Source organism: Rattus rattus, chromosome 3 (genome assembly GCF_011064425.1).
Source record: "Rattus rattus isolate New Zealand chromosome 3, Rrattus_CSIRO_v1, whole genome shotgun sequence".
Taxonomy (NCBI): domain Eukaryota; kingdom Metazoa; phylum Chordata; class Mammalia; order Rodentia; family Muridae; genus Rattus; species Rattus rattus.
This window is the reverse complement of record NC_046156.1, coordinates 104,960,910-104,977,491: the sequence shown is the minus strand read 5'-3', so window position 1 is coordinate 104,977,491 and position 16,582 is coordinate 104,960,910. Positions and strand designations below refer to the sequence as shown.

The window sequence follows — 16,582 nt, the reverse complement described above, 5'->3', positions numbered from 1 at the left end:
CTCTGGCACAATCCAAGCTGCCTTAATCAACCTGCTATCCCCTTAGCACCTCCATTCTCCCTATGCCCCTCCTACTTCCTTCATCAGACCTAAAGATCCTCAACCATACAGGTTAGCTTCACTTCCCATATCCATCTTCCCTGCTCACTGAGTTCTCCATGGTGCACCAAACTGCCCTAAACAGCATATTATATCCCCTGGACTTCCACTCTCCATAACCTCTCTATCCTCCATCATCAGGCCTACAGCTCTTGACCCATAAACACCTGTGGATTTTGAATGATACAGATCTGCTGATCCTGTACCATGCAGCACTAGAATACCTGTGAGAAGCCTGCCTCACCAGGACCATTGAAGTTAACACCCATTCAGATACTTATAAGACAACAGGAACATTGAGGGACCAAGGCTATCCAGATGACTAAAGGATCTCAAATGAACCCAATCAACAAAATCCAGGGTAATATGATACCTCCAAGACACAGTTACCCCAGTACAGCAAGCCCTGGACATCCTACCATAACCAACACACACACACACACACACACACACACACACACGCACACACACACACGCACACACACACACAAACAACACCAATATCAAAATAATAGGAAATAATCACTGGTCATTAATATCTCTCAATATAAATGGACTGAATTCCCAAATAATAAGACACATGCTAACAGAATGGATACAAAAGCAGAATCTAACATTCTGCTGCATACAGGAAATACACCTCAGCCATAAAGATACAATTTACCTCAGAGTAAAATGCTGAAAATTTTTCAAGCAAATAGACACAAGAAACAAGCTTGTGTAGCCATTTTATTATCTAATGCAGTAGATTTTCAACCAAAATTAATCAAAAGAGACAAGGAAGGAAACCTTAAATTCATCAAGGGAACAATGTCTAGGAAGATATGATCTTAATTCTGAATACCTGTAACCGAAAACAAATGGTCACCAACATCTGCAAAAGAAACATTGCTAAAGCTCAAATTGTACATTGAACACAACAAATTAATATGGGACTCTCCAACACCAATACAGATGTGAATGCTCAAGATCAACCATCAGACTGAACCTGGGGAAACAATGAAGGAGTAAGAGGAAAGAATGAAGGGGCTGAAAGGGTTTGCAACCCCATAGTAAGAAAAACAATTCCAACCAACAGGACCTCTCAGAGCTCCCAGGGACTAAACCACTAATCAAAAAGTATACATGGAGGGTCCCATGGTTCCAGCCATATATGTAGCAAAGAATGGCCTTAACTGGCATAAATGGGAGGTGAAGCCCCTGGTACTGTGAAGGCTGGATGCTTTAGCATAGGGGAATGCTATGACAGTGAGGCAGGAGTGAGTGGGTGGGTAGGGGAGTACCTTCCTAGAAGCAGGGGAAGGAGAGTAGGATAGGGAATTTTTGGAGGGAAACCTAGAAGGGGGATAATATTTGAAATGTAAATAATATTTTTTTAAAAAAGGATTGCTCTCTGAAAAAATAAACAAACCAATAAATAAATAGTTAAACTTTAGAAGGCATCATCATCCCTGACATCACAGAGCAATAGTGATTTAAAAATGAATGGTATTGGTCCAGAAACAAACAAGGTGATCAGTAGGATTTGAATCATGGCACAAAAGTAAATCCATACACTTATGGACTTGATTTTTGATGAAGAAGACAAAACCATACAATGGAAAAATAAAAACATCAACAAATGGTGCCTGACTAAATAGATGTCTCCATGTAGATGAATGAAAATAGAGCCACACTTATCACTGTGCATAAAACTCACGTCCAAATGGCTCAAGGACTTCAACACAAAATGAGATCCACTAATCCTTATAGAAGAGTAAGTAAGAAAGTCCCTTTAAAAGCATTGGTACAGAAGATAATTTTCAGAACAGAAGACCAATGGCTCTGGGTCTAAGACCAATACTTGATAAATTTGACCTCATGAAACAGCAAATCTTCCTTAAGGCAAAGTACATGGTCAGTAGGACATATCAGCAGCCTACAGATATGGAAAATATCCTTAGGAGCCCTGTTTCTGACAGTGTACTAATTTCCAAAATTTCCAACACAACTCAAGATGTTAAACAACAACAATGCAAATAACCCAATTTACAAATGAGTTGCAGAACTAAGCAGAGTATTCTCAACAAAGGAGTCTTGAGTGACCAAGAAGCACTAAAAGAAATGTTCAAAGTCCTTAGATATCAGGGAAAAGCAAATAAAACTATGAGGTTCAATCTTACACCTATCAGAAAGGCTTAGATTAAAAACTCAAGGAACAGTGCATGCAGATGGGAATGTGGAGAGGGGGAACACTTCTTCGTTGTTGTTGGGAGTGTAAATTGTAGTTTTCTTAGAAACCACCAGACAGTTCTATATATTGGTACAGGCCCAAAAGTTGCTCGAACTTTCCAGAAAGATACTTGTTCAGCTATGTTCACAGCAGCTTTATTTGCAATAACCAGAAACTGAAAACCAAAAAAACTACATGTCCCTCAACTGAAGAATGGATAAAGGAAACAAACAAAAAAATAATACAAACAAACAAAAAGTATACATCTAAACAATACTATTCAGATATTAAAAACAAAGATATCATGAATTTTGCAGGGAGATGGATCAAACTTGAGAATATCATCCTGAGGGAGGTAACCAAATTTCAAAATGACATGCATGGTAGGGACTCACATACAAGTGGACATTAGCTATAAAATGTGGATATCATGGTACTCTCCCAAGACCCAAAGAAGCTAAACAAGCAGGAAAGCCCAAGCTTTTACCTCACTTAGAGGGGGAATAAAGTCATCATAAGAGGCAGATGGAGGTGGAATTGGGAGAGAAGGAAATAGGGAGGGAGAAAATGGGGTTTAGGGCCAGGGGAGGCAAGTTTAGGAGAGATGGCTAGATGGCCAGGAACACGAATAGATAAAGTCCTCCATCATCATCATAAAATGTGAATTTTAAACCCATATCTTGCTTTTCTGGTGTGTTTGGATATCCAGCATTTGCTTTGGCATGAGAACTATGCTCTAATGATGCCAAGTAGTCTTGGATTTTGTTACTCCATTTACTGCGCTGCCTCTAGCTAGCAGGTTGTCTCTGGTGTTACCTAGACTTGCTATCTCTGACAGTAGCTTGACCCTCCTGTAGGCCTGTGTATCAGCACTCATTAGACCTATTTTCATTAAACTGGGTCTCAGAACAGAGAGTTCTACTCTCAGGTGTGTAGGTGCTCCTGGTGTCTGGCTTTCAGCTCTCAACACAGGCAGAAACCTGAAGGGTCCTGCCCCTGACTGCTCCTAGATCCCTGTGCCCAGGGGGCACAGATGACACTAGGTAATTTCTTCTTGGGTTGGGAATGTGGGCAGAGAGTAGTCTCCTCTGAGTTCTCAGGAGTGTCTGAACTTGTGAGGGTCCAGCTCTCTCCACCATGGGATTTGGATGCAGGTAGCTGTGTAACCAGGCACAGGCCTGACCAGCAGTTTCCTGCAATTGACTGCTTCTATATTCCTGTATCCAGAGGCAACATGCAGTTTCCTCCTGAGACAGAGATGTGGGAGAGGTGGGCAGAAGTGGCAGTCTCAGAATTGTCTGAAATTCTGTGTGTTTAGTTCTCTCCGCCATGGTATTTGGGTGCAGGGAACTTTTGGGTCAGTTCAGTTCAGTTCCGGGCAACTCGTCAGACATTTTTAAGTGACAAAATTTTAACTATCTTTTTTGTTCAATTTTTCTAGTTTCCAACACATGCTGTGTACTTTGAAATCTATTTTTGAGTATTTGAATATTAATTCAGATTATACATGAACTACTTCCCTGACATATTCATTTACTTTCATTATTTATCATGAAATTGAATTGGTATTGTGAACCTATCTTGATATTTTTCTTTGAAGAATTTGATCACAACCAATAGCTGCTGTTCCTCATGACTCTGTATCTCTTGGGTGTTAAATGCATTCTGAGTAAAAGCTATTCTCTAAATACTCATAGAAAGTTGTATCATGTTTTTGACAGAGTGATATTCACTTAATATGTTTTAATATCCAAATTGTATGAGCAGAGTAATGAAACAAGCCAAACAATAGCTATCAATTTGTCTGTTGACCTAGCATGCATCTGGCTCTATATTCTATCTCTCACCTATATAATGTAATTCTCATATACCTATGCTTAGTTGTGAAACTATGTTATTCCCTACAAAGTCTTACTGTTCAATACGTATTAAAAATGTAATCGTTGAAAGGCACTAGTTATAAGAAAAGGCAAAGCATGTGGAACTGTGGGAGTTGTCAGGAACCTTAGAGTGATGACATCACAGTACACCTTCTCCTTGACAACACCGGGGTCTCAGGCTTCAGTGGTTTTCCTGCTAACTGAAGTCACCAGTTTGGTGTTCAAGAGTAGGAAAGCGAAATAAAATTTCAAGTCTATTCAAAGTTTCTCCCTTCTGGGCTCCACTGAAAAGGTATTTTATAACTAATTTCATCCTCATGATAGATTAGTGGAATCAGGAGGTGTTCTCTCTTCAGTCCTCCCTTTAATATGAACTAACTCTCCACTCAGCAGGGGTCTTTTGAAAAGTTACTCACTGTAGCAATATCAGTACCAGTCTCCTTTAGAAACAATGTTATTATGTGGGGAGTGATGTGCTTTGATCAGGTAGGAGAATGGTTTCTAGAAATCTTTTTAAAAAGTATGCCCTAGTTATGAGTGATTATTATGTTTCAAAATTTAAAAAAGTGATCAAGGACTCTCTGATTTCCTCAAATTGTTATACTTTACAACACATATTGATTTCTTTGTCATCTGTTTCTGGGTATTCGAATATTAAATCAGATTTAATTTCTCTTATCACGAATTTGAGTTTGTATAATTTTTAACATATTTTTATTTTATTATTTGAAGTGTGTGATGACAAAGATTGGCTTCTGTATCCCTTTGATGCTTTGATTCTCAGAGATACTAAATACTTGCTATGTAAAATATTTGGTGCCTCTAGGGGCACCAATGGAAGGGGAAGCCCTTTTCCTGCCAAGGATGGACCCCCAGTGAATGGGATTGTTGGGGTGAGGATGGTAATGGGGGTGGAAGGAGAGGAGAACACCCACATAGAAGGGGAAGGGAAGGGGTTAGGGCAGTGTTGGCCTGGAAACTGGGAAAGGGAATATCATTTGAAATGTAAATAAGAAATACCCAGTTTAATAAAAAATAGGGGGGGGGGAGATGTGAACAGGTTTTGGGCAGAATTATAGTCCCTTAAAGAAAATTTATATCATAAAAATTCCATTGAATGATCATTTCACAGTACAGAAACTACCAGAAGGTTAGTCACCCCATTATTACAGGGAAGAATTTCAATATGGATAAGAGGAAACATGTTCAGAGGAGGCTGGAAGGTTCTGAGTAGTGAGAAAAAGGTAAAAGATTTGGTATGGCCAATGCTTGGTAACAGAGAAGGAAGAATATCAGTAGGGAAAATGAGGATAACTTGAGTATGAGAAACTTTAAATTCCTATAGGTGGAAAGGGGTTCTATAGTTCACATAGCACACATGATAGAGGGTTTTGGAGAGGTACAGGAATCTAGGTAGAGACTTTAAAATGTACAAGTATTTTCACTTCCCAGAATCTATGTTGTTATCCTTGTAGGAGACACAGGAAGAGGCAAGGGAAATGACACCTTTATTTGGACAAGACCAATTCTCAAATATTTTTTGAATGCTTGAGTATTTGTTTTTATTTCTGATTTGACAGTGATCTAATGTATTATAATAGTTTTGAAAGTTTTGCTGAACCTCAGGATCACGAAAGCAGAGGCCTTAGGCTTGAGTTGTTTAGATTAATACAATTATATCTTCAGAAGACAATAAATGCCAGCTGCTCATGTCTAAGTTTTCACCATTCAAGACAGTGTGGGGATGAGACAATCACATTAAAAAGAAATTTCTGAAGGAAGCAGACATATAAGCCAATACAGGTAAAGCCAGGCTGTTCACATGTATAAAAAGCAGTCTAAGTTGGGGAGTTAGCTCAGTGGTATGGGTTCGGTCCTCATCTGCAAAAAAAGAAAAAAAAAAGCAGTCTAAAATTATTAATTCTGGTTAGTTTTTTAATTTCTTACTATCTTTTTCATTAGCATATAATTTATGTTAAGAGTTACAATTATCTTGTAATGTCACATTTTATTTATTTTTTAATTTTATACATATATACCATATATTAACTGCTAGCATTATAAATGTTTTTGTGCTATTCCTCAGAGCTTCTCTTTCAGATTTATTTACTGTGTTTTAACATCATGAACCCTTTAAAATTTAGTATGAACATTGGTCTAATAACTTACCCACTGTGTTTTTGTTCTTTTAGTTGGAGACCTGTATCAGGAGTACTGTTAGTTTTTATTCTATGTGGAAACCCTTGTGAAGGAAGACATGGGGGAAATACATCGAACCTTGCTCTGTCAAGGCCCTGTGGAACTCACAAGTGGCAGGAAAAGGAATAAAAGATATCTCTCCTTATTTGATGATGTTTTGGTTGTGTCTACTAACCTGTGAGTATATGCAACAAGCTTTCCTTACTATGAGAAACTACACTTTAATCAGCCTTTTTTGTACTAAAAATAAATAGTATTTTTTAAATTTTGTTTAAAATAAAACATACTTACTTCATTACTTCATTATCACAACTTCTTTTTCCTCTACTATGGTTGAAATTTGGTGGACACTTGGCTACTCATTCCACAATTTGTTTGGCAAAAAGTTTTAGGCATTTTTAAAAAAGGAATTATTTATCCTGCTATTTGAATCACAGTAAGAAGGGATGTACAAGCACATGCTAGTAATTCTAGCATTGTTAAAACTGACTTAGGAGTATTGAAGCTTTTTGGGATATGTGGACTTTACAGGGAGACATGTTCTCAAAATAAAATATTCAAAATACAAGAAGCAGGTGTCATCTTGCTTATTGTTTCCAGATTTACATAGAAGTAAGAAGGGAAAGTCCCAGATTATGAACGTTGCACACAAGGTCAACACATGTAAGCCTCTTGACCACATAGATTCCAAATAAATATGAAGAGACAAGAAGCAGCTCCTATCTCTAGTGACAGCAGCTACTAATGAGGGGAAATGGCAGGCACAGAGTAGTTCCTGTCTGGTGATTCTTCACATGATAGCGAAAACTGCTGTGATTAAATGAGGCCAGATACATGGTTGCATTGTAACTTATAAGCATGGTGGTGTTTACTGGAACCACATCACATATAATCTTCGCTGGCCATGATTATAGTCTTCATATTATTCTAGAATGTATGAAGCTGCTATGGATATTTTCAAGTGAGCAATTTAAGGTATGTTCTCCTAAGTTCCTCTATGGTTTGGAGCACAGACATCAATACTATACTTTATTCAATTTAGTGTATAAAATTTTTGGTCATCCTTAAACAATATTCCTGATGATCTACTTCAAAATGTGAGAAAATAAATTGTTCAGAAGAGAATTACTCTGTATGTTATAGATTCAACCAATTGGGTAAATTTGGCTTTCAACCCTCATTAGTAATTGTAAGTTCCTTGCATAGAAAATGGTAGTTAGTATCTGACTGATGCAGAATCAAAATAAATGAATGACCTGGCTGTCTATCAATATGTCTATCCTTCTTGTTATTTCTGATCAACTCACCTTTGGACCCCAGTTGGAAATACATCTTTTTAAAAGACCGCAATTGACTCATTTGTATTAAAAATATGTATATACTGATACTGTGCCTTTTAAGTGTAGTTTGTGTAAGTGATTTTTGAGAGTAAAGGAAATGAAACGTTCTTGAAAAACCATATATTTGTTCTATTTCACCTTGTTATTATAATAATTAAAACTAATGTGAGATTGACATTCAAATTTTGGAATGAGCATTATTAATTTCATAGGAAATGATTGTCAGTTCCATTTTCAAGGTAGATTATCTCTTATCAGACATTGGCATCGAAGATTTTAGGTTTATGCATTTCTCCTGAATTTTAATTCATATATATGTTCATATATATATATATATATATATATATATGAACATATACAATTAGATGACTTGAGTTTGAAAGTAAATATAAGTACAAATGTGTCATGATTGAGACATGTGTTTATGTTTGTGTGAAGAGTGCAAGTAATTTATTATTTTTATATTTACATGATATGCTTCTATTTTGATTGTTACCTGTTACATTAGATACTGTGGGAAATCATTCCTGTAATATCCTGTTTCAAAAATTTTACACATTTTGATGTTTACAATATGTTTATATAGGAGTTTTGAATCACGGTTTATACTTAGGTTATATTATCTCCTGAATCTGAGGGAGGCAGAGTCAATATCCTCAGTTTTGGACCAACATAGTTGGTTAATAGTGTCAAATGCAGAATTACAATCCCAAATTCACACACACGCATACATTATCAAATGTAATTAAAAATACAAAAATTTAACCATTCTTTTTGGTATGACATTATAGAAATGAATTGAAATGTTTCCAAATTAACAAAATTAAGGGAAAAATCTTCAAACACATGGTTTTCTAAAAGTGTCCTATATATAATATGCATAGTATATTCATTCTAACATTCTCCATTCAGAAAATGATCAAGCTAGGTCTATTTGTGGCCAATGAGAAGCTTGTGTCCACTGACTTCTTTCAGTACATGCTTAACTGAATTTCATCTACCATGGCTACCATGGCTTGAACTGTTCCTGGGGGATAAAATGAAGGAGGCATCCTCTGCTCTGGAGGCATTTCTACAAGCAATTCCAACGACAGTGCAAATCAAACTAACAGAGATACCTGATTCTCTTTCTAGGACTAAGAAAAAGTTTAAGATAAAATGTATCATCCCACTGAATTATCTGTGGGTGGTGGATGATGTGGAACTTGTCAGGGCAAATCAAACCTGTACTTGCAAGACCATCTTCTTCTACTGGGCCACTGGGAATGCTTTGGCCACCTTTCGGTAAGTCCTACAATTTGGACCTATATTCACAAGAGGATAGCTATAGAAACTGTGGGCAGCCCATTGCTTTGTAATTTATAGGTTAAACCAATTAACCAGAATTTGTGCAAAATAAGAATTCATTTAAGTCTGATTGTATACAGGTTGCTAACTCAACCTCTTCTATGATGATCCTAGTTTGTCTATATTTTCTACAACATACATTTCATGTGTAAGCATATTCCTTAGCTTTTGATCTGGGTTGTTCACTAGGAATCCACATGATTCTTGGGTCAGATTGGAGGTACATTGTCTTCAAAGAAGGATGTTGACAAAACAAGGACTTACTATGGCCTCCACATTCTTTTTCCCATGGTATTATCTAGGATTTGAAAGTACACAAATTGATTTATCTCCAATAATACTGCATAATATAATTATTTTGACCAATATCTCCAATACTTCCCAGTTAATTTCCATTAAAGTAGTATTTAATTGAATAAATAAAAACAGTTCTTTATTGAATGCTCAAGTATTTGAATGTCTGTGTAGCAGAATATCACTGATGTCTAATGGTCAACAGACAAGGATAAAGGTCAAGGAATATGGTTCTATCAGACAGGTAGATCACACACACACACACACACACACACACACAAACACACACACAGAGGTATGCAGGCACACATATATGCACACACACACACACACACACACACACACACACACACACACACACACTAGCTTATTTTGCTGTGTTTTAACTCTATGGCCAGGCTCTTCTAAGCCTTCCTCAACTACCATGCCCTTTTTCACACTCCCAGCCCAACACCTCAGAATCTGCCCTCAACTTTGTTTGCTCTGTTACCATAGTCCTAGCTCAGCACCCTAAATCTACCCTCAGATTAATTATATTTCTGATATCCTGCCTGCTCTCCAAGGCCAGTTGGGGAAACAGCCAATGGCCAATCCATCTCAGATCTCACAAGGCTGGTGACTCCCTCTGTAGCATGGTGAATCTTTTTCTCCTCCCCTACATCTGGTAACCTTCCTGTGGTAAAACTGGAAGTCCTGCCTCTTCCACTAAGCACACTGGCCATTATCATTGGATGAACTGTTAATAGTAAAAACATGAATGTGTCCATCTTTTTGCAAGTATCAGTCCATAGTTCCACAGGAAGTTACCAAGAATATCAAAATGACTATTTAGCTTGAGTTATGAATGTTAGAACCATGTTAAAAGGGAGAAGAAAATTCTGGGAATGTAAGATCTTTGCAGGATGGATAATTATTTTCAGAAAGAAGAACAATGTACACAGAAGGAAAAACAATACCTGACAGTGGGTTGTGAGCATGGGGAAGAGGAATAGTGCATAGGGAAGGGGTTGCTGTTTGGATAAGCAAAACCTTGATCAGCAGGACAATGTTGATGACTGTAAGACACTGAATATCAATGAGGTCTAACTCATTCAGCATGTCATTTGCAGTTTTAAACTGTTAGCCTTGTGAGTTCATTTTTAATCCATCTTCAATTAGAGGATTACATGCTACAGTTTCATAGTTTTGGGCTTATTATTAATTTGTACCAGGAGAGTTAATGTGATGACTCACACAAATGAAGGACCACCTGTCTTGTGTCACCAATTCTGTAATTCACACAAGGAAATAAATAATATTTTTTTCTTAAAATGCATTCTCCCTGGACCTGATCTGTCATATAGTGTGAATAATGTAACATTCCTATGTGAACATGACCTCACACTAAGAGGGCACTGTCTTAACTCTCCTTTTATACATATGAAACTAAACTAGGAATAATTGGTGGCCCAGTCGTGGTCACACTGCTCTTGGAACAGAGTCATGTCTTGATATTCCCAACTAGTTTCCACACTTAGATTCAACTTCCTGTCATACAAGTGTTCCAGTTAAGCATGTCATTCAGAAGGGCAGTTGCATGAAGAATACAATCTACACTTGCACCCTCATGATAGCCATTATCTTATAGTAATTTTCTGTGTAATAATCTTAAAAGTCTTAAGATTGTCAAGACTCTAATCTTGTTTTTCACTTTTAACATTACAGTTCAGAAGAACAGAAAGTGCAATGGTATACTTTCCTCACCAGGTAATTTACGTGTGATTATACTTTAATTCCATACTGACAAGGGAATTACAGTTTGTGCTTCATTTCATTTTTAAAAATTTTTTGGTAGGCTGTCTCCAACTACTTTGTTGACCAGATGGTCACTCAATATTGTGATCACTCAATATTGCTTTAGATTCTCCTCTCTATCACACATTTATTTAGTTTTGAGGATGTTCTGCCTTCAATTTTGTCTCTTTATATTGGAGTAAACAGTACTCTTCAGTCTGATTGTAAATTCAACCCCACAGAACTTACTCTACCATGTACATTCAAACCATCTGCTACTTCCCTCTTTTAGGTAAAACAGATTTTTGCCTTTCCTTGTGTATTTGTCACAGAACATTCTCTAGAGTCACAGAATTTAAGGACTGTACATATTAAAAGAAACTCATGTGATGACCTTCTTTTTTTTTTTTTTTTTTTTGAATAATATCTTTTTTTCTTTTTTTTTTTTTTTTTAACTTGAGTTTTTTTTATATACATTTCGAGTGTTTTTCCCTTTCCCGGTTTCTGGGCAAACATCCCCTCCCCCTCCCCCTTATGGGTGTTCCCTCCCCACCCTCCCCCCCCATTGCCGCCTCCCCCAACAGTCTAGTTCACTGGGGTTCATTCTTAGCAGGACCCAGGGCTTCCCCTTCCACTGGTGCTCTTACGATGACCTTCTTCTATAGTCCAACTAACCCAACAGTGGGCAGCTGTGAATTGAAATCTAGTAGTTGTTCATTCTGTGACGATAGTTTGTTTCACCTGGTCTTCTGTATGAACTGGAATCCTGAAGCAGTAGATGGCCACAGATATGTTGGCAACTAATTATAAACAGGCAAAGAAGAACGAGTCTTCTTTCAATGTCCTTATTTAGGCCTCCAACAGAAGGTTTGACTCAGATTAAAGGTGTGTACGACCACACCTAGAATGGAACCTTGCTTTGTGGCAGGCTGACCTTGAACATACAGATCCACTTGCCTAAATCTCTAGGTATTAATCATGGCTGTGTTTTACCTCGCCTTGTCCTTTATGGCCACTATGCCTCAAGATCTCCATGTCAAGGTCAAGTTAGCAGCCTGTGTGTTCTTGCTTCAAGATCTGGATCACAGGTGTGCCCTCTGTTTCTGGATTGTAGTTCATTCCACATGTACTCAAGTTGACAACTACTTTGCAAACAAAACGTCCTGAGGAATGGCTTTGCTTCCTAGATCAATGTGCTTCCTAGATGAAGCTGACCATGTCTTTGTTCCTGAAACATTTTTAAATAGTCCCTAATCCAATAATGCATATTGCTGAACTGATTGTCTTGCATTTAACACTAAGAATGTACTTATAAAATATTAATAGTCATTCTCTTAAAATAAGCTACAATCTTTTTAATTTTACTTTGTTGCTTGTTTTTATTGCATTTGAGCAGGTCCATCAATAAAGCCAAGAAGGGGATCAAGAAAACTTTCCCACTGCAGATATTCCCTGAGGATATCCAAACCTGTGACAGTGTATGTGAATACAAAACCAAAACTGATAGTTCAAGTTCATGACTAGTGGTGAGGCAGGCAGTTTGTAGTTATAGAAGACAGAGACATAAGAAGTGGCTGGAGGTTAGAGATAGTAAGCATTTACATATGTGGAAAGCAATAAGAAGGAAGATTATTCCACGTGCTAATGCAAGAAAAAAGAGGAAATAATTTTTCTTAAATGCCTGAAAATTAAGTCAGGTAGTGGCAACAGCATACATTTCCTGGGCAAGTAATATTATTGGAATTAAACTTCTTTCCCCTGAGTTCTTATTGCTTATATGTGTAAACTTACATTGTTGCTCGATTAATATGTATTTTAAAATACTTTTCTAATCAAAATATTTCATATTATATAAGATAATCATAAACACATTTAAACAATGCCAAATATTATCAGGAATTAATTTGTTCTGCACACCCACCTTGTCGTAACATTTGATCTCTGTACCACTGTCCTCTGCTCTTTCTGTTTGTCCCTCTGCTCCTCATACCTGCTTTGGAAGGCCCGCTACATAATCATGGCTCTTTATCTCATATTTATTTGAATGTTCTAGGCATAGGGATATTTTTTCATGTAACTTCTGTTTAGAAATAATTTTTATTTACTTACCATTTGTGTGTGTGTGTGTGTGTGTGTGTGTGTGTGTGTGTGTGTGTGAGTGTACACTGCTTAGGATAAAACTCATGACCACATACTAAATAGTAATTTTATTGTTGCATTACACACATAGCGATTAAATAATTGTCTAATTTTGTAATATTTTTATAATTGTTCTCCTTTCACTATTGGATTTAGTGCAGATTACAAATTTAACTGTTACATAGCATGGAGAGCATTCAAGACATTTTCTAGTGTAAAGCAGAATAGATTGTGTCTCAGGGGATCAGCATCTCTCTGTCTTTCATAAATGCTAATGGGTATACAATGTACCTAGAGTTCAATATTCTAACATTTCACTGTTGAAATTGCATTAAACTTACCAAGTTGTATAAAAAAATCACCACACAATTAGATCTTCATACTTTCTAGGTTAAATAAAGCAGTAATTAAATATAATAATTTCTAGCCTGTGACATGTCAGAAGAACACTCAGTAGCTTGGTGGAACCATATGCGTCCTCAGGACACAGAGGAGCTGAAAAGCAGAAAGTCTTGTAGGGAAATGTTCTCTTGTCTCTGCTGCTGAATTTCAGGAACGACAAATTATCAGTATTACTCACATATATATGAACACACACATATACATATATATGTGTATTTTATATATATATGTGTGTGGATATATATGTGTATGTATATATACATATATATACATATATATATGGTAATATATTATGGCCAGTGGATTGGAAACAATAGATAAAAACTCTGTGAAAGAGATGGCTTATGAAGTGATTTTCTCTGGTCTTCTTTCAAGGTTGTTATGGATAGCGAGGGGGCACTTGTGCTGTTTTATATTTAAGGGATTGTTTCCTAGACATAACATTTACTGCAGATAGCTGATACTATAAACACTATCTTCATAAAGATATACCTATCTATTCACTGTCATACACTATGATAATGTATCAGAACTCCAGGATATCAGTGCTATCAGATTGCTGTCAATTGGTTTCATGCTTGGTTCTCTTGCTGTCTTCCTAGGTCTCTTGAGCAGATTCTAAATGTGAGAGGCAGTAGAGAGCTAATAATATAAGCACCTTGCTTGTTCTTGGAAGTATTAAGTCATGGAGAATATCTCAAATATTCATTTTGGTTTCTTCTTCTATCACCATTACATATTTCAGTACCATATATCTGTATATCATCCAACAATATACAAAGCATGAAATGAAGAGAGTTCTAAATCAACTTTTGTTTGTTTTGTTTTCCTTTTATTTATTGTTTTTATCTTTTGATTTTTATTTGCTGCTTCTATTTGTCCTGATTTTCCTAAAACTGTGCACATGCTGTGTATGAAAGTAAGGCTGTAAAATGGAAGTCTAACAAATGTTGGAGGAAGAAAAGAGTTGTGCTCTATTTTAAACGCCCTCTGCCTTGTCCACTGCCATAGTATAAGAGTATTAGGGTGCGGAGCTTCTGCAGCCATGGCCACTCAGTCTTCCTTTATCATACACAACCTGTTACAGCTATGTTTTAATACCAACTGCCCACAGAGATAATTTTGTGATAAATATGTTAGAAAGTTTTCTAGAGTTATCTTAAGGGAAGAAAACAAGATGTTTAGTCTATCTTAGAGCAGTTATTACAGACTGTAGATTATACGGACTGTTTAGACAGTAACTGAATTTGTAATCATGAATTTCCAACTTATTTGACACCATACTTCTCTGTATTTTTCATAGACTTTATGTGTAACAGCAACAAACATGGATACTGTGAATGATATAATGGAGAAGTTACTACCAATGATAAGAGTGCCTGTAAGTTATTCTCAAGTTATTTTGAGTTAAAACTGGATTTTGTTTTTGAGATCCACGTATGTGTAAATGTGTACACATATAAATAATACAGAGGAAACTTAATCTTGATACATTTACATATCATATTTTACAATATGCTTTTGGAGCTAAAGGCATCTAAGATGTAATAATAGACTTGAGAGGGTCTTTTTTCGTGAATTTGTTCTAAGTGTTCATAGAAATGAAACTCAATGCTATTGAGCTATACTTTACTATCACATGTAATAAAGTGGGATCAATTGGTCGTATGCACACATCTGATTTAAAGGATGCCAATCTTAGCGGCAACAAGATTTGGTTTCTTTCTTCTTTCTTTTGTTCTTTACTTCTTTCTATTTGTTAAAATTTCATAGCATTTCTTTTTTGATATATAATTCCTCTCAACTCTCATTGCTTCTTTTATTTCTCTGTGAGTGGAATTGTGAATAATTTGGTAATAATATTGGTCTTGGTTACTGTTGATGGCTGAATGCAATTTCTTATTCTACTGTGGATCAATAGAGCATGGGTAGTCCTTCAGGTAGGAAAAGTAAGTACCCAAGGTTTTTCTCCTGAAATCAGTCCTGATGGCTCAAACCGCTGGTCAGAAGACATATCATTAATACTTGTCCTAATTATTTCCTTGCTAGACAGCTAGAAATTGTAAGTAAATAAAATCACTAGAATCTTCAAGACTCTTTTGTCAAGTTATTTGTGACAGTTGGTTCTTTTTTGCTCCCAGAACATTGAAGATTACCAACTTTGGTTCAGTCCCGGCCACAAGGAAGTTCTAAGAGCACTCCAAGGTAAGTAACAGGGAAATCTAAGGAAGGACTAACTGAGTTCAGTGGTCTAACCCTGAAAGCTCAATATTTTCATCATTTATTCTTAAATTTGAATACACATTAAAACAAAATAACTAAATATTTCTTTGATTAAATTCCTAATTAATAACTTTAACATAGCCTTCAAGAACATAGCCTTCAAGCACATGATAAGATCTCATAATGAAAGATACAGAGATCTGACAAAAAAATAACTGAAGCATCTGTGCTTTTCACTTGAGAAACATAGTTTTTGTAGAAAGAAAAACGATTTTCTTGATATATATTGTTTCTGAAAAAAAAAACTGAAAAAAAAGGTTGGTAATTATTACAGAAAATGCTACTAGCCAAAGAAATAACTCCTTAATTCCCAGTATCCATGTGGTAGCTCCTTGCATTCTGTCACTTCAGTGTCCAGGGATCACATACCTAATCTGACCTGCACAAGAACCAGGTTCAATATTGTACATGATATACATTGGAGCAAAACAGCTACAAACAAGAACGAGTCTAAACTTAAAACAAACACATTCAAAGAACAATTCAGAGTGTGTAAGGAAAATGTGTTCACAATATGTGTGTGTGTGTGTGTGTGTGTGTGTGTGTGTGTGTGTGTGTGTGTGAAGATTTCTCTATAAGCAGGCAAGAAATTTGGCAAATTTAAAACGTATTCT

General features: G+C 36.4%; 1 protein-coding gene across 1 annotated transcript in view; it reads left to right on the top strand.

Annotated features, from left to right (window-relative positions):
• Nucleotides 1-4,384: 4,384 nt before the first annotated feature.
• LOC116895496 (rho GTPase-activating protein 20-like) overlaps nucleotides 4,385-16,582 on the top strand; it is a 193,484-nt gene continuing 181,286 nt past the window's right edge. The window contains exons 1-7 of the mRNA XM_032896751.1: nucleotides 4,385-4,483; nucleotides 6,384-6,567; nucleotides 8,865-9,014; nucleotides 11,076-11,117; nucleotides 12,541-12,622; nucleotides 14,989-15,066; nucleotides 15,827-15,890. Of these exons, the coding sequence (XP_032752642.1) occupies nucleotides 6,449-6,567; nucleotides 8,865-9,014; nucleotides 11,076-11,117; nucleotides 12,541-12,622; nucleotides 14,989-15,066; nucleotides 15,827-15,890 (535 nt within the window). The 5' untranslated portion in view covers nucleotides 4,385-4,483; nucleotides 6,384-6,448. The remainder of the gene's footprint in view (nucleotides 4,484-6,383; nucleotides 6,568-8,864; nucleotides 9,015-11,075; nucleotides 11,118-12,540; nucleotides 12,623-14,988; nucleotides 15,067-15,826; nucleotides 15,891-16,582) is intronic.